General features: G+C 48.4%; 1 protein-coding gene across 6 annotated transcripts; it reads right to left on the bottom strand.

Annotated features, from left to right (window-relative positions):
- IFRD2 (interferon related developmental regulator 2) lies at positions 1 to 27,049 on the bottom strand. 6 transcript variants are annotated; one of them, XM_055557097.1, is made up of 12 exons: positions 26,724 to 27,045; positions 2,781 to 2,900; positions 2,614 to 2,698; positions 2,391 to 2,515; positions 2,148 to 2,305; positions 1,947 to 1,997; positions 1,676 to 1,851; positions 1,477 to 1,582; positions 1,015 to 1,152; positions 780 to 935; positions 606 to 701; positions 1 to 484 (listed from the first exon to the last, which is right to left on the bottom strand). In XM_055557097.1, the coding sequence occupies exons 1-12, from the start codon at positions 26,779 to 26,781 to the stop codon at positions 404 to 406; spliced, it is 1,350 nt and encodes a 449-aa protein (XP_055413072.1). In that variant the 5' UTR covers positions 26,782 to 27,045; the 3' UTR covers positions 1 to 403. The 6 variants fall into 6 exon arrangements, with proteins under 6 accessions (XP_055413072.1, XP_055413073.1, XP_055413074.1 ...); XM_055557098.1 differs by having other exon boundaries at positions 780 to 908; positions 26,724 to 27,042; XM_055557099.1 differs by lacking the exon at positions 2,614 to 2,698 and having other exon boundaries at positions 1,477 to 1,598; positions 26,724 to 27,049.

Raw genomic sequence — 27,049 nt, 5'->3', positions numbered from 1 at the left:
GGCTGCACGTTCTGTTTAATTATCTCTAATCATCTTTAAAAACCAGCACAAAACCCACTCCAGGTAGCATCACCTTCCCACTGTGGTGCAGTGGCGTTTGTCCAGACACCACCATCCCCCCTCCACCCCCTTACCACACACAGGAAGTGACTCATTCCAGGGGCACAGGCCTGAGGAAGGCGCGGCCTTCAGCCTGCCCCCATGGCCCTGGGACGGGGAAGAGGCTGCGGGGGGCGGGGGTTGTCCCAAGTGACCGCCAGTCAGCCCAGCCCAGCCCCGTATCTCTCTTTGGTTTTGTCATTAAAAAAATAAAAGCGACAAGTCCTGGCAGGGACCAGGTGTTGTACGGTCTTCTGTTAAAAAAAAAAAAAACAAAAAACAGGCGAAGACGCGGACAGCCTGCTTACAGGACGTCGGCCCGCTTGTCCCGCACGCGGCTGCGTGCCTTGGTCCTGGCTCTGAAGGCCGCCGCGTTGTACAGGTGCTGGGGGAGGGGGCAGAGAGTGAGGGCGGCGTGAGAGGGGCAGGCGGCGGCCCGGCCCCTCCTCCAGCCCCCGCGAGCTCGCCAGGCCAAAGCAGTGGAGGGGGAGAGAAAGGGGGCGAACCTTCTCGAAACGGGAGATCTTGCAGGCCTTCAGGGCGGCGGCATCCAGCACCAGCACCGGACCCAGGCCGAAGATGTCCCGGAGCAGCTCGTTGTTCTGGGGGCCGAGAAGGCCGTGAGCTCGGGTCCGCGTGGCACCGCCCCAAGGATGCCCCCTCCCCGTCTGCCCGCCCACCTGAAGGTGGTGGTGCATCCCAGAACCCAGCGCATCCTTGAAGGCAGCGTAGACCCGGCGCCGAGCCCAGCTGTCCACGTAGAGCACCTCGAGGCCGAAGCGGATGGTCTCCTCCTCACACTCGCCGCCCTGCAGGTGAGAGGGGCCAGGACTGGGCTGGGCGGCTGTGCCTGGGGGTCGAGGGGTAGGGTGGGGGGCTGCACCCGCGCGGGGCCATGCCCCTCTGCGCACGCACCTCAACGAAGTGCAGCACCGCCCGGAAGGTGGAGCGCTGGCGCCGGCGGTCGGCCTTGGCCCGGTACTTGTTGCTGTCGGTGGCCAGAGTGCGCAGCTCGCTGCAGAGGGCCTCCGTGTCCTCGTAAACAAAGTCCTCCTGCAGCGGAGCCGGGGAGGACACGGGGGCCGGGCCTGAGCGCCGCTGGCTATGAGCCCGGTGGGGTCGCCCCAACCTTGCCTTTCCCCGAGGGAGTCGTGTTCTCCTCTGCCTGACCCCCAATCCCTCTTCCTTGGCCCCTGTCTGTGCCAGACACCCCGGTCAGGGGGCCCCTCAGAGCACCTGGCATCTGAGTGTGGGGGCCGCGTCCCCTCTGAGGTGACCTCTGGCTGCCTTGCTCTCTGGGGCGGCCCCTGCACCCCGCCCCAGACGGGCAGGAGGCGTCAGCAGGCACCCTCCCAAGCACGCCCCTGGCGCTCACACCTCAAGGTCCCGGGCGAGCTCAAAGAGCAAGGCGATGGTCTCGCCGGCAGCCATCCGCAGGTTCACACTCTCACTGGACAAGAGCTGGGGCAGCCGGGGCAGCTGCCTGGGGAAGGGGCAGGCTGAGCCATGTGTGTGGGTCAGGGGGCCTCTTCACCCTGGCCCTCCTGCCCCCAGGGCGGGGGCGCAGCGCCCCTACCTGTCCAGGATGGGGCCGATGTGCGTGCTGGGGCAGATGGTGAGGAGCAGCGCCCAAGCCTGCAGGGCAGCGCAGAGAAGGCCCTGCAGGCTGGCGGGGACCACCGGGCTGGAGCCCCGCCCGCTGCAGGACCGGCTGAAAACACCTTCCAAGCAGGTGAGGCAGGAGACCAGGTCCTGGTGGGTGGAGGCGCACAAGGAGGCAGGGGAGGGTCTCAGGGGCAGAGCCTGGGCCTGGGGGGCTCTCCCACCGGGGCCTCTAGGTCACTCACCTCGATGTCCGCGGCAGCCACGTAGCAGCCCAAGCCGAGAGCAGATGCGCACTGTTGGGAGGAGGGTAAAGCCTGGTCATGGTCAGAGGCAGGCCCGGGCTCCCCACCACGGGCGGGGCTCACCCTCAGAGTAGGGGGGGGGAGCCTGGAGGCAGGGGGGGATGAGGTGAAGGAGGGGTGGCCCGGGCTGAGGACACTTACGTGGAGCCGGGCAGCAGGGCTGGCCGCACTGTCGCTGAGCACAGAGACGAGCAGCGGCTGCAGGCTGTGGAAGAACTCTTCGCCCTTGGGGCCAGGGCCCAGCTGCACGCACAGCAGGCCCAGCACGGCTGCGGCCAGGGCCTGCTCCTCGCCCTTGCCTGCGGGAAGGCCTGTGGTCAGTCCAGGCAGCGAGGGCCAGCACCCAGCCTGTTCAGGGCCGCCCCCTGCACCCTGGGGCCCAACCTTTCTTGAGGCACTTTTCCAAGGCGTCGGCCAGGGTGAGGCGGCGCTCCAGCAAGAAGTCAGGGAGCAGACGGGCTGCGAGGGCCAGGCGCAGGCTCTCGAGAGCACCCTGCCGGGTCTTGGCACTGGGGGACAGAGAAGGGGTTTTGTGGGCCAGCCCGCCCTGGCACCTGGCGTGGGCTGAGCAGGGGCGCGGGCCGGGGCTGGCTGGAGGTCGGGGTACCTCTTGTCTGTGAGGCAGTCCACATACTCCTTCACCTTCTCCTCAAGGTCCTCCTGCTGACCCTGCTCTTCCACGGCATCCCCCCCTGCAAGGCCAGCTCGTCATGCCCCTTCCGGCCCTACCCCCGGCACCCCGTGGGGTCCCCGCTGCACCCCGTCCTCTCTCACCCAGGCCCTCCTCGGCGGCAGCGCTCAGCTGGCTGGCACACTCGCTGGTGGTACTGCGGGCCTCGCTGGCTGCCTCGTCCTCACTGGAGCCTGAGTCAGCCTGGGTACCGCTCCGGGCACCTGGTGAGGGCAGGACAGGGGTGCTCAGTCTGCCCTGGTGGAGGCGTGATGGCGGGGGTTACCTCGCCAGCCTCACGACCCCGCGGGACAGGATGCTGCCCTCCTCAAGGCTGGCTGATGCCTGAGACCCCGAGCCAGGAAGGCTGCCTGCGGTGGGCAGGCTCCAGGCCCCACTTTGGACAACCTGGCAGGCTTGGTGGGCAGGGCCTCCTGAGGCTCGAGTGTGCTTTTAGGAGGAGACATGAGCTGGGCCAAGGCAGAAGGGGCTGCCCAGACCCCACCTTGGCCTGGAGGGGCACATCCAGGCAGATTCCGGGGGAGCTGGATCACCGGCCCAGATGACGCCCCAAAAGGCCAGGGCCTTAGATTACCGAGTCTGACAGACCCAAGATCCACATCCCTGGTGCACAGCTTAACAGGGGTAACCAGGTCAGGGGCCTTAGTCGTCAAAGGCTCACTTTCTCCGTCTGCGAAAGAGGTGAAAGGCACCTCTCTGGGGCCAGCAATTCAGACAGTAAGTACACCAGTGACTCGTTTCGGCTCACCCACCAGCACTGGGGGCCGAGATCCAGCTCCTAGTGGGTGTGGGTGAGTGCCCCAGGCCTCAAGCACACGCTCTTCTGAGGTCCCCTGGGCCACACCAGGCCTTTGGCCCAGAGTGGATGGACACACAGGCTCTTCTGGACCCTGGGATGTACAGAGTGCCAAGTGGCCCCTGGCTTCTGGAGCCCTTGAAAAAGGGGAACAGAGGATGTGCGCGTCAGCAGCAGAGCTGGACATCCGTGTGTAAGGGCAACAGCTGCAGCCAGAGACCCAGACAGATGCTGGTCACCAGGCTGACCCTCCATGGTTCGGGGGTGTGTGTGGCGGAAGATGGGGCTGCAGAGGTCAGACCAGGGCCCAGGACACGGTGGGGTGGAGACAGCCTGTCTTCAGGCATCCTCAGAGGAGGCTGGGCCCGCAGAGAGGGGAGGTTCGCATGGCTGTTGAGCGGCGCATCTGGGATGAATCAGGAGGTTAGGACTGACATCTGTGCATGCTAAGTTGCTTTAGGCGCATCTAACTCTTGTGACCCTGTGGACTGTAGCTCACTCCTCTGTCCATGGGATTCTCCAGGCAAGAATACTGGAGTGTTTGCCATGCCCCTCTCCAGGGCATCTTCCCGATCCAGGGATCAAACCCATGTCTCTCATATTTCCTGCACTGGCAGATGGTTCTTTACCGCTAGCGCCACCTGCCCACAAAGCTGACATATACACAGTAGTGTAAGGAACATAATCACCAAGGCCTAATGTAGAGCACAGGGACTCCTCCTCAGCACTGGGGTCAGAGTCTGTATGTGTGTCAGGATATATAGATACTGTACATACACACACTGATGTATGTAGTATGTATGTATAACTAAGTCATGTTGCTGTACACCTAAAAAACCATCACAGTAAATCAAATACACACCAAAATAAAGTGAAAATTCAGCCAAAATGGAAGGAAAGAGAACAGGGGAGAGAGGAGGGGAGAGGGAGAGAAGGAAGAAAAAGGTGCGTGGGGACCAGCCACCCGGAGCAGCTTCCTTGCCCGGACAGCCTTGCCTCCAGACTGAGACGCCTGCGCGCCGTCACGCCTGGAGTATGGGTCAGTCTCTCTGCTAACCCCCACCTCTCATCACTCTGTTGTTCTCTCTTCCTCCTCCTTCCTTTCTCTCCACTCTCTCATTCCCTCACTCTCTCTTCCTTCGCCTCTTTCTTTGACCCTTTCTCTTCCTTCTCTATCTTCCTTTCTCTTTCTCTGTGTTTTCCCGCTCTCTTGTTCTCCCTTTCTTGATTCCTTCCCTTTCCCCTCCTCTGATTCCCTTTCTCTCTCCCTTCCTGTTGCCGTCTTCCCTGTCTTCTCCCTTCCTCTCTCCCTTCCCCTCTCTTTTCTGTCCCTTCTTTTTCTCTCCCTCAGATTCCCTCCCTTCTCTTTCCCTCTACCCTTTCTGTCTGTCCTTAACTCACTTCCTTCATCTGTCTCTGATTCTTTATTTCCTTCTCTACATCTCTTCCTCCCTCCCTCCCTTGCTTCTGTGTCTTCCTCTCCCCTTCCTCTTCCTCCTCTTCTCCCTCCCTCCCCCTCCTCCTCTATCTCTGATTCTCTTTCTGTATTTCTTTCCCTCTTTCTGTAATGCTTTTTGTTTCCTTCTGTTTCTTTCTTTCATGCTCTTCCTTCCTTCCTTCCTCTCTCCTTCCCTCTCTTTTCTGCCTTTCCATTGTCCTTTGTCTCTTTCTCTCCCTTTTTTGTCTCTCTCCCTTGCTTCCTCCCGTTCTTTTTGTCTGTCTTCCTTCCCCTTTCTTCCCTTCTCTCTCCTGTTCTCCCCCCTTTCACTGTGCTTTGCTTTGTTTCTTTCTCTTTCTTTCCCACTATCTCTTCCTCTTTCCCTCTTCCTTCCTTCTCTCTACTCTTGTCTTTCTCTACTTCTGTTTCCCCCTCTTCCTTCCTGTCTTTCTGTTTTGATCTTTCACTCTTTCTGTCCTCTCTCTATATGTATCTCTCTCATTGTCCCTTCCTTGATGCCTTCCTTCCTCTTGTCTTTTTCTCTCTCTCTCTCTCCTCTTTTTATTCTATCATTCTCTCTCCGTCCCTTCTCTCCATTTCTTTATCACTCTGGCTCTTTCCCTCCTCTTCTTTCTCTCTACCGTCTTTTTCTTTCCTCCTTCCTTCTCTACTTCTCTGTTCCCTGCTCTTTATTCCCCTTACTTTGATTTCTTTCCCTTTACCGTCTGTCTCTGTTTTTCTCTCGTACATAACTCTTTCACTTTATCGTTTTCTATTTCCTTCTCTGTCTCCTTTTCTCCTTCCCTCCCTTTCTTGATTCCTTCTTCTCTTTCCCTTTCCCCTGTCTCTGATTCTGTCTCTTCCTCTCTCTCCTCCTCTCTCACCACGTCTCTCTCCCTATTTATCTCCCCTCCTCTCACTTGACTCCTCCCTTCCTTGATTTCATCATTCCTCTCTGTCCCTTCCTCTTTCTCTTGTTCCTCTTTCTGATTCTGTTTCTTCCACTCTTTCTCTAATGCTTTTTCCTTCCATTTCTTTCTTCCTACTCTCTCTTCCCTTCCCTCCTCTCTCCTTCCACCTTTCTATCATCCTTTGTCTCTCTTTCGCTCCCTTTTTTTCTATCTTCTCTCTCCCTTCCCCTCTCTTTCTCTCTCTCCCCCCTTGGTTCCTCTTTTTGTCTCTATCTTCCTTCCCCTATTTCTTTCCTTCTCCCTTCCTTTTCTTCCCTTCATTCCGCTTTCTCTCATCTTGCTCTTTGCTCCTTCCTCCATCTCTCTGTCTGTCTCTAGCTTCCTTTCTCCCTCCTCTACCTTCCTTCCTTGATTCTTTCTTTTCTGTTTATCTTTCTTCCTTTTTCTCTCACCCCTTCTTTCTGTCCTCTCTCCCCCTCCCTCGCTTTTTCCCTTCCTTCCCGCCTTCCTTTGATCCTAGTTTCTGTCTCTCCCTTCCTCACCTCTTCCTGTCGGTTTCTTCCTTTGTCTCTCTCCCTTTCAGTTTCTCTCCGTCTCTCTCTCCCTTCCTTCCCTTGATTCTCTCTTTTCTCTACTTCTCTCTGCCTTTCTCTCTTTCCTTCCTCTCCTGTCTCACTCTCTAACTCCTTTCTGTCTCTCTTTCCTCCTCAGCCCTTCTCTCACTCTTTCAATTTCAGTCTTTATCTGTTTCTCTGTCTCTCCCTTTCTTTCTTCCTCTCTTCCTCCCTTCCTTTCTCTCCATTGGCTTCTCTGTGTCTCCTTGTTTCTGTTTCCTTCCTCATTCTCTCCCTCTTTCAGTCCCTGTGTCTCTCTCCTTATTCTTCCTGACCTTCTTTCTCGCTCTCTCGTCTCTCTCCCTTCATTCCTTTTCTCTTTCTCTCTCTCTGCCTTCCATTGTTCCTCTTCCTTCCCTCACTCCATGACTCTATTTCTCTCTCCTCCTCCGTTCCTCTCTCCTTTTCGCTCTTTAGCTCTTTTTCTTTCTTCCTGTGATTTTCTTTTGCTTTCTCTGACTTTTCATTTCTCTTGCTCTCATTCCTTCTCTCCTCTCCCTTCCTTTCTCTGTGTCTCTTCCTCTCTTCCTGTGCTCTCTCTCTAAATTTCTTCCTCCCTCTCCTCTTTCTCTTCTGATTCTTTCTTCCCTCCTCTTTTTCACACTTTCTCTAGTTCTCTTTCCCTCACTCTATCCTCTTTTCTGTTTCCCTTTTCCTTCCTGTTTCCCTCTTTCATTCTCCCTTCTTCTCTCCATCTCTCGATTCTCTGTCACTCTCTTCTCCTTTGTTGATTTCCACCCTTCTTTCTCTAACTCACGTTCTGTTTGTCTCTCTCTAGTTTGCTTCCTCCCTCTCTTCCTCTGATTCTCTTTCTCCTTCCTTCCTACTGTCTCTCTCTCTCTTTTCTCTCCTTGCCTTTCTCACTTTTGCTCTCCCCCCTCCTTTCTTGCTACCCTTCTCTTTCTTTCATTTCTTTCCCTTTACCCTCTTTCTCTAACTTTTTCTCCCCTCCTCCCTCTCCCTTTCTATCTCTGATTCTGTCTCTTCCTTCTCTCTTTCCTGTCTCACCTCCTCTGACTCTTTCTTCCTTCTCTGTCTTCCTTTCTTGATTCCTTCCTTCTTTGATTTCATCCTCCTCTTCTCTTCCTTCCTTCCTTCCTCTCTCTTTCTCTGATGCCTTTTCTTTCCATTTCTCTTTCCTGTTCTTTTTCTCCCTCCCTCCCTCTCCCTTCCTTGCTTCCTGTTTCTTTTTGTCTGTTCCTTCCCCATTTCTTTCTTTCCTTCTCTCTCTCCCTTCCTTCTTTTTCTTCCTTTTCTCCTTTTCTTCTCTATTTCTCTTCCACTCTTTCTTTTCCACTGTTCCTTCTTCTCTCTCCATCTCTCTTTCCTCCTTCCTCCCTATCTCACTTTCGCTCTGTATCTCTTTTTCTATCTTCCTGCATTCCGATTCCTTCCTTCCTTCCTCTGTCTCTCTCTTGCTTTTTCTCTCACCCTTTCTTTCTGCTCTTCTCTTTTGCTGTCTTCCTTCTTCCTCCCTCCCCCTTCCCCTGTATTTCTTTAATTCTTCCTTTCTGCCTTCCTTTGATCCTCTTTCTCTCATTCCTAGGAATTTTCTGCCTCTTCCTATCTTCCTTCTTCGTCTTTCTCCTTGTCTCAGTTATTCTGTTTCTTCCTTCCTCTCCACTCTCTCTCTCGCTTCCTTCCTGATTCTCTTTCTCTTTTTGTCTCACTCTAATTGTTTCCCTCTCTATCTCTCTTTCCTTCAATTTCCCTGTCTCTCTCTTCCATTCTTTCTACCCTTTCTCTTCTTTTCTTCCTCACTCCCCATTATTTTTCTCCCTCTACAATTTTCTCTCATCTTTCTCCCTTCTATCCTTCTTACTCTCTCCTCCCCTCTTTCTCTTTCTTCCTGATTCCTTCCTTCTGTCATTTCTCTTTATTGTTCCTCTCTTTCCTACTTCTTTCCTTCTCTCTCTCTCTTTCACTCTCCCTTTAGTCCTTTTTCTCTTTCCCTCTTTCTGTTTTCAATCTTTCCATGTATTTCTCTTTTTCTCTTTCTCTTCTCTCTACCCTTCTCTTTCTCTCTTCCTCTTGCTGTCTCACTCCCTTTTTACTTCCTTCCTCCCACTCTTTCTCTCTTTTTTGTTCTCTCTCCCCTCCTTCCTTTCTTCCTTGATGCGTCCCTTCATCTTTCTTTTTTTTATCCTCTTGTCTCCCCTTCCTCACTCATTCTCTCTTCCTTCCATTGCTCCTCTCTATTACTCTATTCCTGATTCTTTTTTCCTCCTTTCTCTCTCACCTTTGCCCTTTAGCTCTTTCTCTAATTTCCCTCCTTCCTCTGATTTTCTGCCCTTCCTTCCCCCTTTCTCTCTGTTTCCCTCCCTTCCTGGCTGTGGGTCTTTTGGTCTCTCTCATCCTTCCCCTCTCTGGTTCCATTTCTCTGTCTTTCGTCCTCCCTTCCTCTCCATCTCTCTAGCCTCTCTCTTTCACTTCCTCTTTCACTTTAACTCTCGTTCCCTCTTTTTCTCTCTTCCCTCATCTCTTTCCCTCACTCTCCCTCCCTTTCTCTCCTCCTTGCTCCCTCTCAACATTTACGATTCTCTCTCTCTCTCTCCTCTGTTGATTTCCACCCTTCTTTCTAACTCCCCTTCTGTCTCTAGCTTGCTTCCTTCCTCTCTCACACTCTCACTCCCTCATCTCCCGTTTTTCTTCTCTCTTGCCTTTTCATTCTTCACCTCTGGTCTCTCTCTTCCTATTTATCTTTCTTTCTCTCTTGATTCCTTCGTTCTTTCAGTCTTTCTCTGTCTCTCTCCGTTACTTTCCTTCTCTTAGTCTTTCACGCTCTTTTTTCCCTCTGTCTCCTTCCCTGTCTTCCTTCATCTCACTTATTTTTTCTATCCTCTTTTTTCCTCTATTTCTCCCTCTTTTTCCTTTCTCTCTCCTTTTCTCTTTATTAACTCTTTTTCCTACCCTTTTTTCCCCACCTTCCTTCCCCTCTTCCCTTCCTCTCTCCCCCTTCCTTTCTCTTTCTCTTTCCCTCTTTCTTTACCTTCCTTTCTTCTGATTTTCTTTCAGTCTTTCCTTCTCTCTCCCTTCCTTTCTTGATTCCTCTCATTCTTTCTACCCTTCCTCCATTCCTTTCTATTCCTTTCGCTTTAACTCATTCTCTCTCCCTTCCTTCCTCGCTTTCTCTCTCGCCTGCCTTCCCTTTTGTCTGTCTCTCCATTTCGCTCTTCCTCTCTGTCCTCTTTGTGTCTCACTCCACTTCCCTCCTCTGTCTTCCTTGCTTCCTTTCTTTCTCCGTCTCTTACGCTCTCAGTCCCTCATTTCCCCTTTTCTCCTTCCTCCCTTTCTCTCCTCTGATTCTTTATTCCCTTTTCTTCCTTCCTCTCTCCCCTGTATCTTCCTTGATTCCTCTGTCTCTATTTCCCTTTCTGCGATCCTTCCTTTCTTGATTCCCTCCTTCCTTCCTCTAGTCTGTTTCTCTGTCTCACTTTCTCCTTCTCTATATTCCTTTCTCCACCTCTCTATCATTCTTCCTTCCTCTCTTCTTCTCCCTTTTCTTTTCTCTCTCCTGTATTCTCTTTCTCTACCTTTCTTGTTCTCCCTTCCTGATGGCTTCCTCTCACGATGTCTCTTTTGCCATTCCTTTCTTTCTCTCTCATCCTTTCGCTGTCTCTGTTCTCCTAGTTTCTTTCTCTCTCTCTTATTTCTTGCTTTCTAGGCTTGAACCCTCTAAATTCTCACCTTGTCGGCAGGTCTCCTAGTTGTGAGGTGGTTATCTCCAGACTACTTCCTTAGAGTGGACTCCAACCACTACACAGCACCTCAAGCACCCTGTAATAACCTACCTGAGTTAAGGATCTGAAAAAGAATCCTTACAGGAATCTGTTCAGCAGAATCAAGTGGCTACAGAGCTCAAACACAACACTGTATCTCACACACAGTCCAATAAAGCTTGAAAATGAAAGGACAGAGTGCTCATTCTATTCTCCTCAGGCCTTTGCAACCTGGTCTGCTGTCACATCCTTGGAGCCTGAGGCTTCATCCCAAGGCTGCACTGGGGTGGGGCTGAAGGAGCTGAACAGGATGGGAGACAGGAAGACCCCACTTCCCATGTAGTGCCTGGTCCCGACTGGCTGGGACCACAACTTCGGGATGCAGGCTGGCCCTCGATCAGCTAAGGCAATCTTAGTGCCTCCAAAGGATGCTGCAGCCGCTGGGCAGGAAGGGCTGTGAAAAGTTTCTGGGTACCACAGCTCCTGTTGCTCGGGATTCCAATTCAAGACTGCTTCCTTTGAGTCACCCCACCTCCAAACCACAGCATACTTAGCACAGCACAGCACTTTTGCAGAACCTGGGGTTTGTCTGTCAGGTAGAAGCAGACAGCAGGAGCCTGAAGGGCAAGAGGGAAGCGGTGATGAGTCACAGACTCTTGGCTGTTTCTTTGGGCACTTCCCACTCAAACTGACAACCCAGGAAAACAGCTTTCTCTAAGAGCCATGAAGGTTGGGCTTGCCCGATTTAACAGACTGGGGCAGGAGAAGGTGCTACCCGCCTTGTGGCCACTTCTTGGAACAGGAACTTTAAAACCAGCACTTCAGAGCAGTTAAATCTTTTTTTTTAAACAAAAATCAACTGAAAAGATGCTCAGCATCTCTAATGATTAATAAATGCAAATTAAAGTGACAACGAAGTAACCCATCACACAAGTCATCAAAAAGTCACTACACAAACAAACGCTAGAGAAGACACACAGAGAGCCCTACCTACTGGTTCAAATATAAACCGGAAATTGCCACTCTGTAGGAAAACTATAAAGGCTCTTTAAAACCCAAAAAGCAATGCTACCACAAGCTCTGGGAATCCCAGTCCTGGGCCTACCCAGAGAACACCATCCTCGAAAAGACACGTGAAACCCAACCGTCCTTGTGCCATAACCCAGAATAGAAGACCAACCAAAACCATGGGAATGTCGGACCACAGATAAAAGGAAAAAAAGGCTGCAACCACCACTCCATGGACTGGTGCTCAGCCAGTAAACAGAATGAAATCATGCCATCTCTGGGCACTTGGACCCAGCAAGACACGATCACACCTAATAGACAAAGTCAAAGAAAAACATTGCTTATAACGCTTAGAAGTGCTATCTAAACACTGATACAACTGAGGTACTAAAAAGTAAAACAGATGAGATACTAAAAAGGAACTTAGATTTACCAAAGGTAAAAGTTAGAGAGGAGAATAGGACGTTGAGATTGTGGTTTTCTGTCAAATACACACCCCATGCATATAAAGATAGATATATTTAACAAGCAAGGACATATGAGACAGCACAAGGCACTCAACACTCTGCAATAATCCACATGGGTGAAGCACCCGAGAAAGAACAGGTAGAAGTGTATCTGTAACTGAATCAGGTTGCTGCAGAAATGAAAAAGAACACTGTATATCACCTATAATGCAATAGAATATGGAGATGATATTTAAAAAAAATAGAGTGGGGCCTACCTATTCTATCGCACGAGGCCAGTGTCACCTGGGCCGGGTCAGAATAGTGAAGCCTGAACTGGCGTGGGTCCCAGGGTGGCCTGGGGTGAATCTTAGAGAGCTAAGGGTTTGTGCCTCCAAATAAGTGCCACCTTGCACCTGTACTTCCTGCTACCCTCTAGCTGGGACCACAACCTGGTTATGCAAGCTGACCCTCGAAGAGATAAGGCTAGCCTAGTACACCTGAAGCGATGCTGGAGCTACTGGGTAGTAAGAGCTCTCAAAAGTCTCGGTCTCCACAGCTCCTGGGCCTGGGGAACCCACTTAGCGCAGGCTTCCTTTTGGTTGCCCCACCTAAAACCACAGAACTCTCAATAAACCTCATGAAGGGCTTGAAATTTGTCTCCAGGGTGGGAGGAGAGGGAGGACCCTGAACAGCAAGAAGGAAGAGGTATTGAATCACAAGCTAATGGCTATTTCTCATGGCAAGTTCCATTCTAACGGACCACCCAGGAAACCGCTTTCGCTCATAAAGGATCAGATTGCCCCAAACACAGGGGAGAGGAAGGGCTGCCACCTTGTGGCCACGACTAGTAACAGCATCTTTCAAAAAGAGTTTCAGGGCACTTAACATAGGTTTGTAGAGCTGTGAATGGCACCTGCCCTCAAGCAATATCCTCTGGTAGGTCAAGAAAATCGACTTGAAAACCGGGCTCACTCAGGAAACCACCTGCAAGAGCTAAATTTTATTACATTCTTTCTTTACACACACACACACCAAAGTCTAATGGTCAGGTGTTCAGCATCTTCAATGATTAGAAAAATGCAAATCGACATGACAAATCGGTAAACCCTAACACCAGTTATCAAAAAGGGCTACAACAAAGCATTCGAGAGAGGCTGGGCACAAAAGGGAACACTACTACACGGTTAGTGCAGACATAAAGCGACAGCGGCCGCTCTGCAGAACGCTACGCAAGTTCCTTCCACAATGAGACAGTGCTGCCACGAGCTCTGGAGATCGCGCTCCGGGGAGTACACTTGGAGAAAACCATCCTTTGAAAAGACACATGCATTCAAATGGTATTTGCTCCAATATCCAAAACAGCACAGCCATTGAAACCACCGGGAAGTACATTCATTAATTAGCGAAAGAAAAAGACATGCACCAAACATACCATGAACGAGGAGTCAGCAGGAAAACAGGATGAAGCTGTCATTTGTGGCTGAGACCCATCAGGAGAGGACTGCGCCAAGTACTCCAAGTCAGACAGGGAAAAACACGTACCATTCATCCCACAGACGGGGCCTCGGAACACTGAACACCCCAACTAGTGTTCTAACAATACAGGAGGGAGACCAAAAAAAGAACTTAATTTACTAAATGGACTAGATGGCGAGTGGAGGGAAAAAATGGGAATGGTGGGATTGACAGGAAAGCACAAATAAATAGTGTGTGTATATGTGTGTGTGTGTGTGTATACACGCAAAAAACACAAAATCACCAAGGATGTATGAAATACCACAAGAGACTCTGCTCACCACACTGTAATATCCTCTGTGGGTAAACGAGCGGAGAAAATATAGGTACCATTATATATTTAACTAAATCAGGTTGATGTAGAACAGCAGAACAACACTGTGGATCAACTATATTACAATACAAAATGGAAATTACAGAAGACAAATCTGGACTGCCTACTCTGTTCCAGGAGGTCCGGGCCACTTGCGCTGGTAGGCCTCGGTCCCAAGCTGGCCTGGGTAAACCTGAGAGAGCGGAAGAGCCTGTGCAGGCAAACGAGCCCCCCAACACCTGTACTTCCGACAGCCCTGTGGATGTGACCACAGCCTTGTAAGGCGGCCTGGCCCTCTATCAACTAAGGCTAGCCTGGTGCACCGGAAGGATGCTGCAGTCACTAAATAGTAAGACCTTTGAGAAGTCTCCTGGTGTCCATGGCTCCTGCTCTTGGGGAACCACTTAAGCATTGATTCCTTTGGGTCGCCCCACCTCCAAACAGCAGCACCCTCAGCTCAACACTACTGCACATCTTGAGATGTGTCTCCCGGTAGGGATGGGGAGAGCAGAGCCTGAAGGGCAACAGGGAAGAGGGAATGAATCACAAACTGTCGGGCACCTTCCACTCAAATGGACCACCCAGGAAAACAGCTTTCTCTAACGTGATGAAAGCTCAGTTCAGTTCAGTCACTCAGTCCAACTGAGCGAAACTCAGAGAAAAACACATACCACTGATATCCCTTAGAGGTGGGATTGAAACATGATACAACAGAACTAGTGTACTAATGATACAGAAGGAGGACTAAAAAAATTCTTAAATTTAGCATAGGAACAATTGGGGTGGGGAGAAGAATAAATGAGAATGCTGGGAGTGACAGAAAATGACAAGTCAATACATTCAGCTCAGTCGCTCAGTTCAGTGCCTGACTCTTTGAGACCCCATGAATCGCAGCACACCAGGCCTCCCTGTCTATCACCAACTCCCAGAGTTTACTCAAACTCATGTCCATTGAATCAGTTATGCCATCTCATTTTCTGTCGTCCCCTTCTCCTCCCTTCTTCAATCTTTCCCAACATCAGGGTCTTTTCCAATGAGTCAGTTCTTTGCATCAGGTGGCCAAAGTATTGGAGTTTCAGCTTGAACAGCCGTTTAGTACGTCAAGGCTGTATATTGTCACCCTGCTTATTTAACTTCTCTGCAGAGTACATCATGAGAGACGCTGGACTGGAAGAAGCACAAGCTGGAATCAAGATTGCTGGGAGAAATATCAATAACCTCAGATATGCAGATGACACCACCCTTATGGCAGAAAGTGAAGAGGAACTAAAAAGCCTCTTGATGAAAGTGAAAGAAGAGAGTGAAAAAGTTGGCTTAAAGCTCAACATTCAGAAAACTAAGATAATGGCATCTGATCCCATCACTTCATGGCAAATAGATGGGGAGACAGTGGAGACAGTGGCAGACTTACTGTATAGCACAGAGAACTATGCTCAGTGTTATGTGCCAGCCTGGATGCGAGGGGATCTGGGGGAGAATGGATACATTTACGCCTGAGTCCCTTCACTGTTCACCTGAAACTACCACAACATTGCTAATCGGCTATAAGCGAAAGGCCAAGTCGCTCAGTTGTGTCCAACTCTTTGCGACCCCATGGCCTGCACAGTCCATGAAATTCTCTAGGCCAGAATACTGGAGTGTAGCCTATCCCTTCTCCAGCGGATCTTCCCGACCTAGGAATCGAACTGAGGTATCCTGCATTGCAGGCGGATTCTTTACCAGCTGAGCTACCAGGGAAGCCCCATTAATTGGCTATTTCCCAATACAAAATTTTTTTGGTGCTAAAAATTAACAAATTTTTTAATAAAAAAAAAAAAAAAAAGAAAACCACATGAAAACTTGCTGAGCACCACTATTTGAGATATGCAAAAGGACCACGATGTATCACCTCCCACCAGGGAATGTGGCCATCCTCCCAAAGTCTCCAAACAGTAAATACTGAACATGGCACGGAAATAAGAGAACATGCCTCCACCGTCAGGAGGAGCACAGCCAACATGGAGAGCAGCAGGAAAATTCCTGAAAATACAACAAAACAGACCAACCACAGAATTCCAACATGCCCCTCCCAGGCGTTCCTCTGTCCTCAGAAATCATAATTCCTAAACACACATGCACAACAATAACTCTATTTGCAGCAGCAAGAACACAGAAGCCTGCTCAACATCCATCAACAGGTGAATGAAGAAATAAACATGGTGTCCATACAGACAACGCAACAGTCCTCAGGCATAAAAAAGAATGAAATAATGCCACTGGCAACAACACAGCTGGAGGTAGAGGTGATCATACCAACAAGTGTACTGGAGACAAGGAACAAAAACATCATAGGATATCTCCTATAGGTGGACACTAAAAACTGACACAAATGAACCAATTTAAAAACAAAGAAACAGACTCAAGGACTTGGCAAACAAATATACGTTTACCAAAAGAATCAGGTGGGGTAGGGGAGAGAAATTTGGAGGTTAAGATAAACATAAACATAAAACATATACACAAAATGTGATCAACAATGCCTTACTGTGGAGCCCAGGAACTTCTACGGGAAAATAATCCAAGAAAGAATAGGTATACGTATATGTAGAACTGAATCACAGTATACCTGAAACTGCACACCTAAAAAACAAACACAACTTAGGTGCTGTCCACCTAGAGCAAGCACATCATTGCAAATCAACTGTACTCCAACATAAAATAAAACCCCAATTAAAAAGAGGAACAGAAATGCCTACTGTATTCCCTTCAGACCAGGGGGGCCTAGGCTGGTGTTAACTCCCTGGGCGCCAGAGCAGTCCTGGGGCTGAGGGAGCCAGGGAGCACGTGCCTGCACAGGAACCCCTCTTGGATTTGCGGTGTCTGATCCCCTCTGAATGGGATCACACTGTCCACATCCAGGGGGTTCCTCCAGCAGCAAAACCCAAAGTAGGGCAACAGAAGGGTGGGGCACCCTCTGGACTGCAAGAGCTATGAACAGTCACTTTGTGCGCAGGTCTCCTGGTGCTGAGGTGCCCACCTCCAGCCTACTTCCTTCGAGTCAACCCTGTCCTCTATGACCGCACCCTGGGCGCTGCCGTGTTACAAGAGTTGGTTATTTGTCTGGGGGTGTGAAGGCTAAGGGGGAACAAGAAAGGAGCCACAAGCCCTTGGTTGTTTGATCTGGCACATTCCACTCTCAGTTATAAGCCAAGAACAGGACTCTTTGCTAAGGCTCTGGCGGCCAGAAAACCCAGTGTTGGGCACAAAAAAAACTTTCCGTCTTGTGGCCATTTCTCAGAACTACAGCTTTAAAACCCTTGTTTCTGGACACTAGGGGCTTACCTGATAGCTCAGTTGGTAAAGAATCCGCCTGCAATGCAGGAGACCCCGGTTCGATTCCAGCGTCAGGAAGATCCACTGGAGAAGGGATAGGCTACCCACTCCAGTATTCTTGGGCTTCCCTGATGGCTCAACTGGTAAAGAATCTGCCCGCAATGTCGGAGACCTGGGTTCACTCCCTGGATTGGGAAGATCCCCTGGAGAAGGGAAATACTGGAGAATACTGTAGGCTACGCACTCCAGTATTCTGGCCTGGAGAATTCCATGGACTATATAGTCCATGGGGTTGCAAAGAGTCGGACACGACTGAGTGCCTTTCACTTTCTGGACACTTAATAATCACAAGGGCTGGGGCACTGTACGTGGCACTTGCCCATAAGAGATATCCCTGTGGAGGCACTCAGAAAAGAGTTCAGAGGCGTGGACTTTCATGAAGTCAATTTACAGACGAGTATTTTACTCTCGCTGTTTAAAAAAAAAAACACAACACGTGAAAACTTGCTCAGCATAGCTTATTAGTAGAGAAATGCAAATCAAAAGGACCACAAGGTATAACCTCCCACCAGGCAGAATGGCCATCCTCCAGAAGTCTACGAACACTAAGTACTGTGTAGAGAAATGGGAACCCTCCTACACTGTTGGGGGAATGTAAAGGGGCACAGCCAATTGGGAAAAGAGAAGGGAGATTCCTGAAAAAATGAAAAATACACCAACCATAGGATTTGGAAATGCTTTTCCCAGTGGATATCCTCAGAAAACCATAATTCCTAAACATATATACACCCCAACATTCATTGCAGCACTATTTACAACAGCCAGGACACAGAAGTCTCCAAAAGGTCTCTTGATAGATGAATAAAGAAGATACGGTACATATATACAATGGTATATCAGGCAAAAAAATAAGAATGAAATAATGCAGTTTTCAGCAACAAGGACCTAGAGATGACTACAGTGATTCAAGAAAATCAGTAGAGATCCAAAAACATCCTATGATATTGCTTATATGCAGAATCTAAAAATTGATACAAATGAACTAATTTACAAGACAGAAACAGTCCCACAGACTTAGAAAAGAAATTTATGGTAAATTCCCCTGCAGTATAGGGTTAGGACTCAGGTTTCACTGCCAAGGTCTTAGATTGGATCCCTGGTCATGGAACTGAGATACCAGAACCTGCAGGCCATAGCCAAAAAAAAAAAAAAATATATATATATATATATATATAAAAAAGAAAAGAAATTCCTGATTACTAAAGGGAGGGATGGGAGGGAAGGATAAATTTGCAGGTTGGGATGAACACATATACACCAATGTATGTAAAACAGATTATCAACAAGGACGTGATGGACAGCACACGTAACTCTAGTCAACACTCTTTCAAAACCTATATGGGAAAAAATTCAAATAAGAATATATATATTCAGTGGATCACTGAAAAAAATCAACAAGGAATTGAAAAAACATACCTAGAGAGAAATGCTTTTGAACTGTGGTCTTGGAGAAGACTCTTGAGAGTCCCTTGGACTGTAAGATCAAACCAGTCCATCCTAAAGGAAATCAGTCCTGAATATTCATTGGAAGGACTGATGCTGAAGCTGAAGCCCCAATACTTTGGCTACCTGATGCAAAGAACCTATTCATTTGAAAAGAACCTACTCATTTGAAAAGACCCTGATGCTGGGAAAGACTGAAGGCAGGAGGAGAGGGGGATGACAGAGGATGAGATAGTTGGATGACATCACTGACTCAATGGACGTGAGTTTGAGCAAGCTCCAGGAGATGGTGAAGGACAGGGAGGCCTGGCGTGCTGCAGTCCATGGGGTAGAAAAGAGATGGACGCAACTGAACTGAACTAAGAGAGAAATGGCAAAGAAAACACCAGATCCAAGAGCTATGGGATGCCACAAAAGCAGTTCCAAAAGGCAAATGTACAGGGATGCAATGTTACCTCAGGAAACAAGACAAAATATCAAAGAAGCAAGATAACCTTATACCTAAAGCAACCAGAGAAGAAAGACAAAATCCAAAGTTAGTAAAAGAAATTATAAACATAAGAACAGGAATGAATGAAATAGAGACAAAGAAAATCATAAAAAAGATCAATGAAAGTAAAAGCTTGTTCTTTGAAAAGATACACAATATTGATAAACCTTTAGCTGGACTCATCAAGAAAAAGAAAGAGAGTGGGCTCAAATCAATAAAATTAGTGGGCTTCCCTGGTGGCTCAGTGGTAAAGAATCCACCTGCCAATGCAGGAGACACAGGTTCGATCCGGAAAGATCCCACGTGTGGGGGAGCAACTGAGTCCGTGTACCACAACTACTGAGTCTGTGCTCTGGAGCAGGCGACCTCCAGCTGCTGAGCTCTTGCACCACAGATACTGAAGCCAGCACGCCCTAGGGCCAGTGCTCAGCAACCAGAGAAGCCGCTGCAGTGAGAAGGCTGTGCACTGCAGACAGAGACAAGCCCATGCAGCACAGCCAATAAACAAATAACAATAAAAAAATTAAATCAGAGATGAAAAAGAAGTTAGAATGGACACCACAGAGATACCAATACAAAGGGTCATAAGAGACTACTACAAACAACTTTATGCCAATAAAATGGACAACCTAAAAGAAACAGACAAATTCTGGGCATTCCCTGGCGGTCTAGTGGCTATGACTCCGCACTTCCACTGCCAGGGGCCCAAGTTCAATCCCTGGTCAGGGAATTAAGATCCTGCAAGTCATAGGGTGCAACCCTAAATAAACAAACACTTTAAAAAGGTTTCATTTAAAAAGAGAAATGTACGAAGTCTTAGAAATGTATACCTTTCAAGACTGAACCAGGAAGAAATAGAAAATATGAACAGACCAATCACAAGTAATGAAAGTGACACTGTGATGAGAAAACTTCCAACAGACAAAAGTGCAGGACCAGGCGGCTCCATAGGTGACTTTTTCCAGACATGTAGAGAAGAGTTAACACTCATATTTCTGAAAATATCGCCCCAAATTCCAGATGACGGAACACTCCCGAACTCATTCTACAAGGCCACCATCACCCTAATACCAAAATAGACACATACAAATACAGGTCAATAACACTGATGAACACAGATGCAAAAATCCTCAACAAAATACTAGCAGACTGAAACCAACAATACATTAAAAGGCTCATGCACCAGGATCAAGTGGGATTTATCCTAGGGATGCAAAGATTCTTCAATATATTCAAATCAATCAGTGTGATACACCACATTAACAAACTGAAGAATAAAAACCATATAATCATCTCAATTGATGAAGGAAAAGCTTTTGACAAAATTCAATTTCCATTTATGATAAAAACTCTCCAGAAAGTGGGCACAGAGGGACCTTACTTCAACCTAATAGAGGCCATACATGACAAACCCATAGCTAGCATCATTCTCAATGGTGAAAAGCTGAAAACATTTCCTTTAAGATTAGAAAGAAGGATGTTTACTCTTGCCACTTTTATTCAACATAGTTTTCAAAGTCCTAATATGACAGTCAGAGAAAAGAAAGAAAGAAAATGAATCCAAATTGGAAAGGAAGAAAAACTGTCATTGTCTGCAGATGACGTGATACCGTACACAGAAAATCCTAAAGATGCGATCAGAAAACTACTAGAGCTCACCAATGAACGTGGCACATTTGCTGGATGCAAAATTAATATAGAAATCACTTGAATTCCTATACACTAACAACAAGAAATCAGAAAGAGAAATCAAGGAAAACAGGGAACTTCCCTGCCTTCAGTGGCTAGGACTCCACACTCCCAATGCAGGGGGCCTGGGTTCAATCCCTGTTTAGGGAACTAGATTCCACACGCTGCAATGAAAAGATTCTGCTTGCCACAACAGAGATCAAAGATCTCATGTGCCATAACTAAGACGCGGTGCAGCCAAATAGATTTTTTTTTAAAGAAAGAAATCAAGGAAATAATCCCCATTTACCATCACATCAAAAAGAGTAAAACACCTAGGAATAAGCCTACCTAAGGAGATAAAAAATTATACTCTGAAAATACTGATGAAAGAATTGTGGATGACACAAACAGATGGAAAGATACACCATGCTCTTGGACTGGAAGCGTTAGTATTGTCAAAACATGACTCTACTACCCAATGCAATCTACGGATTCAGTGCAATCCCTATCAAATTACCAATGGCATTTCTTACAAAACTAGAACCACCACCACCACAAATGTTTAGATTTGTATAGAAACACAGAAGACCTCAAATAGCCAAGCAATCCTGAGAAGAAAAACAGAGCTGGAGGAATCAGGCACCCTGCCTTCAGACTAAACTACACAGCTATAGTAATCAGAACAGTAGGGTACTGGCACAAAACCAGAAATACAGATCAGTGGACCCAGAAATAAACCCATGCGTCTACGGTCAAGTAATCTATGACAAAGGAAGCAAGAATATACAATGGAGAAAAGGCAGTCTCTTCAGTAAGTGGTGTGCTGGGAAAACTGGACCGTTACAGTGTAGAAGAATGAAATGAGAACATCCTCTAACACCATAGAGGCTTCCCTGGTAGCTCAGCTGGTAAATAATCTGCCTGCAATGCAGGAGACCTGGGTTTGATCCCTGGGTTGGGAAGACCCCTTGGAGAAAGGAATGGTTACCCACTCCAGTATTCTGGCCTGGAGGACTCCACGGACTGTATATCCATGGGGTCGCAGAGTCGGACACGACCTTCAGTCACTAACACCATACACAAAAATAAACTCAAAATGGATTAAAGACCTAAATGTAAGGCCAGACTCTATAAAACTCCTAGAGGAAAACAGAGGGCAAACACTCCTTAACGTAAATCACAGCAGTATCTTCTTTGATCCACCTCCTAGAATAATGAAAATTTTCAAAATTAAGAAATGAGACCTAAATAAACTTAAAGCCTTCTGCACAGCAAAGGAAACCATAAACAAAACAAAAAGACAACCCACAGAATAGGAGGAAATACTTGCAAACAAAGGGACCGAGAAGGGATTAATCTCCACAATATACAAACAGCTCATACAGTTTTATGTTAAAAAAAAAAAAAATCAGAATATCTAAATAGACATTTCTCTAAAGAAGACATACTAATGACTAAAAAGCACATGAAAGGATGCTCAACGTCACTACTTTTTAGACAAATGTAAACGACAACTACAACAAGGTACCAGCTCACACCAGTCAGAAGGCCCATCACGAAAAAGCCTACAGACAGAGGCTCCCTTGGTGGCCAAGCAGTCAGGACTCTGCACTTCCAATGAAGGGAATGTGAATTCAATCCCTGATCAGGGAACTAGATCCCAAATGCCACAACTAAGAGTTTGCATGCTGCAACTAAAGATTCCAGGTGTCGCAACTAAGACCAGGCAGAACCAGATAAATAAATAACAAGTATATGAATATGGCTCCCTCCCTCCTCCAGGCACAGGCCCTTCAGGCTATGCATCTCATAGCCCATTCCACCCCAGACATCAGCACAGGATTCGAAACGCAACTCCCAGTCCTCAGACCCCTAGAAGTGACTTGCTCCAGCTGGTTTATTCAGTTTTCAATCATAGGAATATAAACTGAGAGACAAAAGGCACCCAAAGAAATATACAAAAGACCCAAATGCTGGCAGTGGCTTTGTCCATTGAAAAACCACTGAAGGCGAGGCTGGCTTTTCCAGGTCAAACTGGCCGTGGTAAACCATAAGGCTCATGGGCACCCAGACAAAACCAGTGTACCCTAGGGGGACAAAGGGGGCACTGCAGGAAAGAAGGTGCTCGATCCACTTTGAGAACAATCAGAGGTTTGCAGAGGGAAAGCCCCAGATGCCAGAATGGGACAGAGACCCATAAGCTTTTGATGGTTTTATAATCAAAAGGCTGAGGGAGCCCAAGACCAAAAGTGGCTATAGACAGAGATACCACCTACATAACTAGTGGTGAACCTCAAGCTTCAGGTGGTCATTGATGTGGTGAGCCACTTGATAAAATCTCTCATAAGCACCAGGGCAACCCTCTCAGTCTTAACCTAGACTGAAAGCCTTAACAATCATAAGAAATATGTAGTGGGAGTATCAGTAGACACGGGTACACTTTCCTGCAACCCCTTTTGTGCAACATCAGTGGCCAGTCATTTCTACATTCCTTTCTGTTTGTGCCTAATTGTCCTCTCCTTTTAATAGATGGGACTTATTAACTAAATTAGGGACCACTCTGTCACTCTGCTTATTTAACTTATACGCAGAGAACATCATGAGAAACGCTGGGCCGGAAGAAGCACAAGCTGGAATCAAGATTGCTGGGAGAAATATCAATAACCTCAGATATGCAGATGACACCACCCTTATGGCAGAAAGAGAAGAGGAACTAAAAAACCTCTTGATGAAAGTGAAAGAGGAGAGTGAAAAAGTTGGCTTAAAGCTCAACATTCAGAAAACTAAGATCATGGCATCTGGTCCCATCACTTCATGGGAAATAGATGGGGAAACAGTGGAAACAGTGTCAGACTTTATTTTTCTGGGCTCCAAAATCACTGCAGATGGTGACTGCAGCCATGAAATTAAAAGACACTTACTCCTTGGAAGGAAAATTATGACCAACCTAGATAGCATATTAAAAAGCAGAGACATTACTTTGCCAACAAAGGTCCGTCTAGTCAAGGCTATGGTTTTTCCAGTGGTCATGTATGGATGTGAGAGTTGGACTGTGAAGAAAGTTGAGTGCCGAAGAATTGATGCTTTTGAACTGTGGTGTTGGAGAAGACCCTTGAGAGTCCCTTGTACTGCAAGGAGATCCAACCAGTCCATTCTAAAGGAGATCAGTTCTGGGTATTCTTTGGAAGGAACGATGGTAAAGCTGAAACTCCAGTACTTTGGCCACCTCATGTGAAGAGTTGACTCATTGGAAAAGACTCTGCTGCTGGGAGGGATTGGGGGCAGGAGGAGAAGGGGACGACAGAGGATGAGATGGCTGGATGGCATCACCGACTCGATGGACTTGAGTCTGAGTAAACTCCGGGAGTTGATGATGGACAGGGAGGCCTGGCGTGCTGCGATTCATGGGGTCGCAAAGAGTTGGACACGACTGAGCGACTGAACTGAACTGTTTCTTGAAGGACAAGGAAGCCACCCTTATCACTAAATGATGTGAACAAAAAACTTGTTTAAAATAACAAGACTAAATCTATAACTAAAAGACTCTGAAGTATAAAATAGTAAGGTTCCGGGCCTAGCCAAAAGCAAACAAGTGAGGCTTCAAGTAACCCTCTCTAGATATGGAAACTGTTTGGAAAATATGGTTTGGGTCTCCAAAACTGTGGCTACAATCTCTTTTAATAACTCTTTTAATGTCAATTGCTTTAATTCTTTTCATTTGTATCTTCTATAAACTCATTCTCTGATGTTTAACACCCACAAGGGCTAAGAGAACAGTACTCAGTCAGTAAAGAGTCTGCCTGCAATGCGGGAGACCCTGGTTCAATCACTGGCTTGGGAAGATCCCCTGGAGTAGGAAATGGCAACCCACTCCAGTATTCTGGAGAATTCCATGGACAGAGGAGCCTGGTGGGCTACAGTCCATGGGTTCGCTAGTCGGAAATGACTGAGTGACTAACACACACACAACCAGAGTTAGCGTTACAGTTCTCCCAAAAGTGAAGGAAGACTCAGTCAGGGCTTACACTTTTTCCCCAGGGAGGCCTACATCCTATCTCAGCAGAAAGCAGTTAATGATAAGTTTGTTGGCCCTTAACCCCCTTTAAGCATAAAGGATAAATACCTGGAGGCAGGGAATGATAGGGGCAGAGCCAACAAAGGTCCGTCTAGTCAAGGCTATGGTTTTTCCAGTGGTCATGTATGGATGTGAGAGTTGGACTGTGAAGAAAGCTGAGCACCGAAGAATTGATGCTTTTGAACTGTGGTGTTGGAGAAGACTCTTGAGAGTCCCTTGGACTGCAAGGAGATCCAACCAATTCATTCTAAAGGAGATCAGTCCTGGGTGTTCTTTGGAAGGAGTGATGCTAAAGCTGAAAACTCCAATACTTTGGCCACCTCATGACAAGAATTGACTCAATGGAAAAGACTCTGATGCTGGGAGGGATTGGGGGCAGGAGGAGAAGGGGACGACAGAGGATGAGATGGCTGGATGGCATCACCGACTCAATGGACATGAGTTTGGGTGAACTCCGGGAGTTGGTGATGGACAGGGAGGCCTGGCGTGCTGCAATTCATAGGGTTGCAAAGAGTCGGACACGACTAAGCCACTGAACTGAACTGAAAAAGACAAAGTAGGTGATTAAACACTTAATCCCACTAAGGGAGCGTAAGAAAAAACTATGGGAGACTGCTTTAAGTTAATCATCATTCAAGAAAGCACCTTTAAAAAAAAGAAAAAGAGCAGGTTTGCTTAATCATAAAATCATGAAACAGAAGCAGGAGGCATGCCCCCACACAACCACTGTTTTAATGGTAGAAGGAGACCTACATACAGCCCAGTGATTCCTAGGACATGCTCCCCTGAGTGCACTAAAAGAAACAATTTAAGGAAAGAGTGACATTATGCTAAAACCTGAAATGACTTATCATATTTCAGTATATGGTTACTGCCTTTTTGCTCATTCCTATTGCGCCAACTCCAGTACTTTGGCCACCTCATGCGAAGAGTTGACTCATTGGAAAAGACTCTGATGCTGGGAGGGATTGGGGGCAGGAGGAAAAGGGGACGACAGAGGATGAGATGGCTGGATGGCCATCACCGGCTTGATGGACTTGAGTTTGAGTGAACGCCGGGAGTTGGTGATGGACAGGGAGGCCTGGCGTGCTGCAATTCATGGGGTAGCAAAGAGTCGGACACGACTGAACTGAACTGAACTGATTGCACCATGACAGTCCTGATTTGACCTTGTAGGAGCAAGAAAACTCCCCTACCCCATGTGCAGAAGAAACTGATGATGGAAGTGTGACATCTCAAGAATGAGGAAGAAGGTGGTCTTCTTGCTGTCCCCACTCTTCCTTTGATTATAAAACTATACCCACCAAGTTCTTGGGGCAGCACCTTCTTACCCACCCACTTGAAGGCCTCTCAAGTGCGCTTTTCTAAAAAGTCACTTTTTATTTATCACTTTCACCTCTTGCTGAATTCTCTGTGCTCTGAGACATAAAGAACCAGAGCTCCTCAGAGCCTCACCCCCGCCTCCGCACCCACCCCCAGCCCCGCGCCCGGCATTTCTGCGGTTTCATCACTAGACTGGCTTTATAGCTCCCAGGCAAGTGAATCCAAGTGTGGTTCGGTAACACCCTCACCCAAGCCCCATTAAAATGGTGGCCAGATGTCAGCCATGCCTAAAAGGCATCCCATCTCTGCTGGGTAAACATAAACTTGTTTACTGTACCAGGACATATGCTGCACCTCCTGGTCGACCTGATAAGCGACTCTCAGGACTGCCTCGGGCCCCAGGGCGCTCATCTGCCTTCTAGAGCCGGTCAGTCAAGGCCCCAAATTTTGCAGTTTCCCCATCACCCTATCTCTCAGTACTCCAGGATAAGCCAGGTCGCCTACCTATTTCCTAGTCCAGTTCGGCAAAGGATCAGGGTTTGGAGAGCGGACGGGCTTCCAGCTCCGTCTGGCCAGTTTGTCCATATCACAGCGGACAGCTTGGGTAGAGAGGCAATGAGAAACCAACCAAGGCCGGCAGGTGCGGACCAGGAGCGAGCCGGAGCGAGGGGGCACGCAGGCAGCACGCTCAAGTTAGACGCACACGTGGCCGCTGACTTCTGGGGCACGTGCCCGTCACGGGGGGAGTTTGCAGGTGGCGGCACCAGACTGGGCAAGGTATGATCTGTACCCGAGAACTCTAAGGGTCACTGACGGGAACCCACTCAGGACCCTAGTTTGACGTTCCTCAGTTTCCCCGTGCCCCGCCACCCACCCCACCCCAACTTACCTCCTCCGCGGCGCTGGCCGCCTCTGCGGGGCGCGCTGCCTTTTCGGGCGCGGGGCATGCCGCAAATCGGGCACGACAGGGCGGGGGGTCAGGGACCCGGCGGCGGGGGGTTCCAGGCCAGCGAGTCGCCGGCCGGTGCGCTGAGTTGAGACCTAGGCAGACGACGGGAGCCACACGCTGCGCGCGCCACCATCTTCGCGAGGCGCCCCGCCCTGCCAGATGGGTCGAAGCGCCCCGCCCCGCTAAATGGGTGGCCGGGAAGGCGAGTCCCTAGCCACTCGGCTCAGACCGCATCCACGCGGCCGAAACTTCTATTCCCAAGGTGC

This window comes from Bubalus kerabau, chromosome 20 (assembly GCF_029407905.1).
Source record: "Bubalus kerabau isolate K-KA32 ecotype Philippines breed swamp buffalo chromosome 20, PCC_UOA_SB_1v2, whole genome shotgun sequence".
Lineage (NCBI taxonomy): Eukaryota > Metazoa > Chordata > Mammalia > Artiodactyla > Bovidae > Bubalus > Bubalus kerabau.
This window is presented reverse-complemented; position numbering and strand designations above follow the sequence as displayed.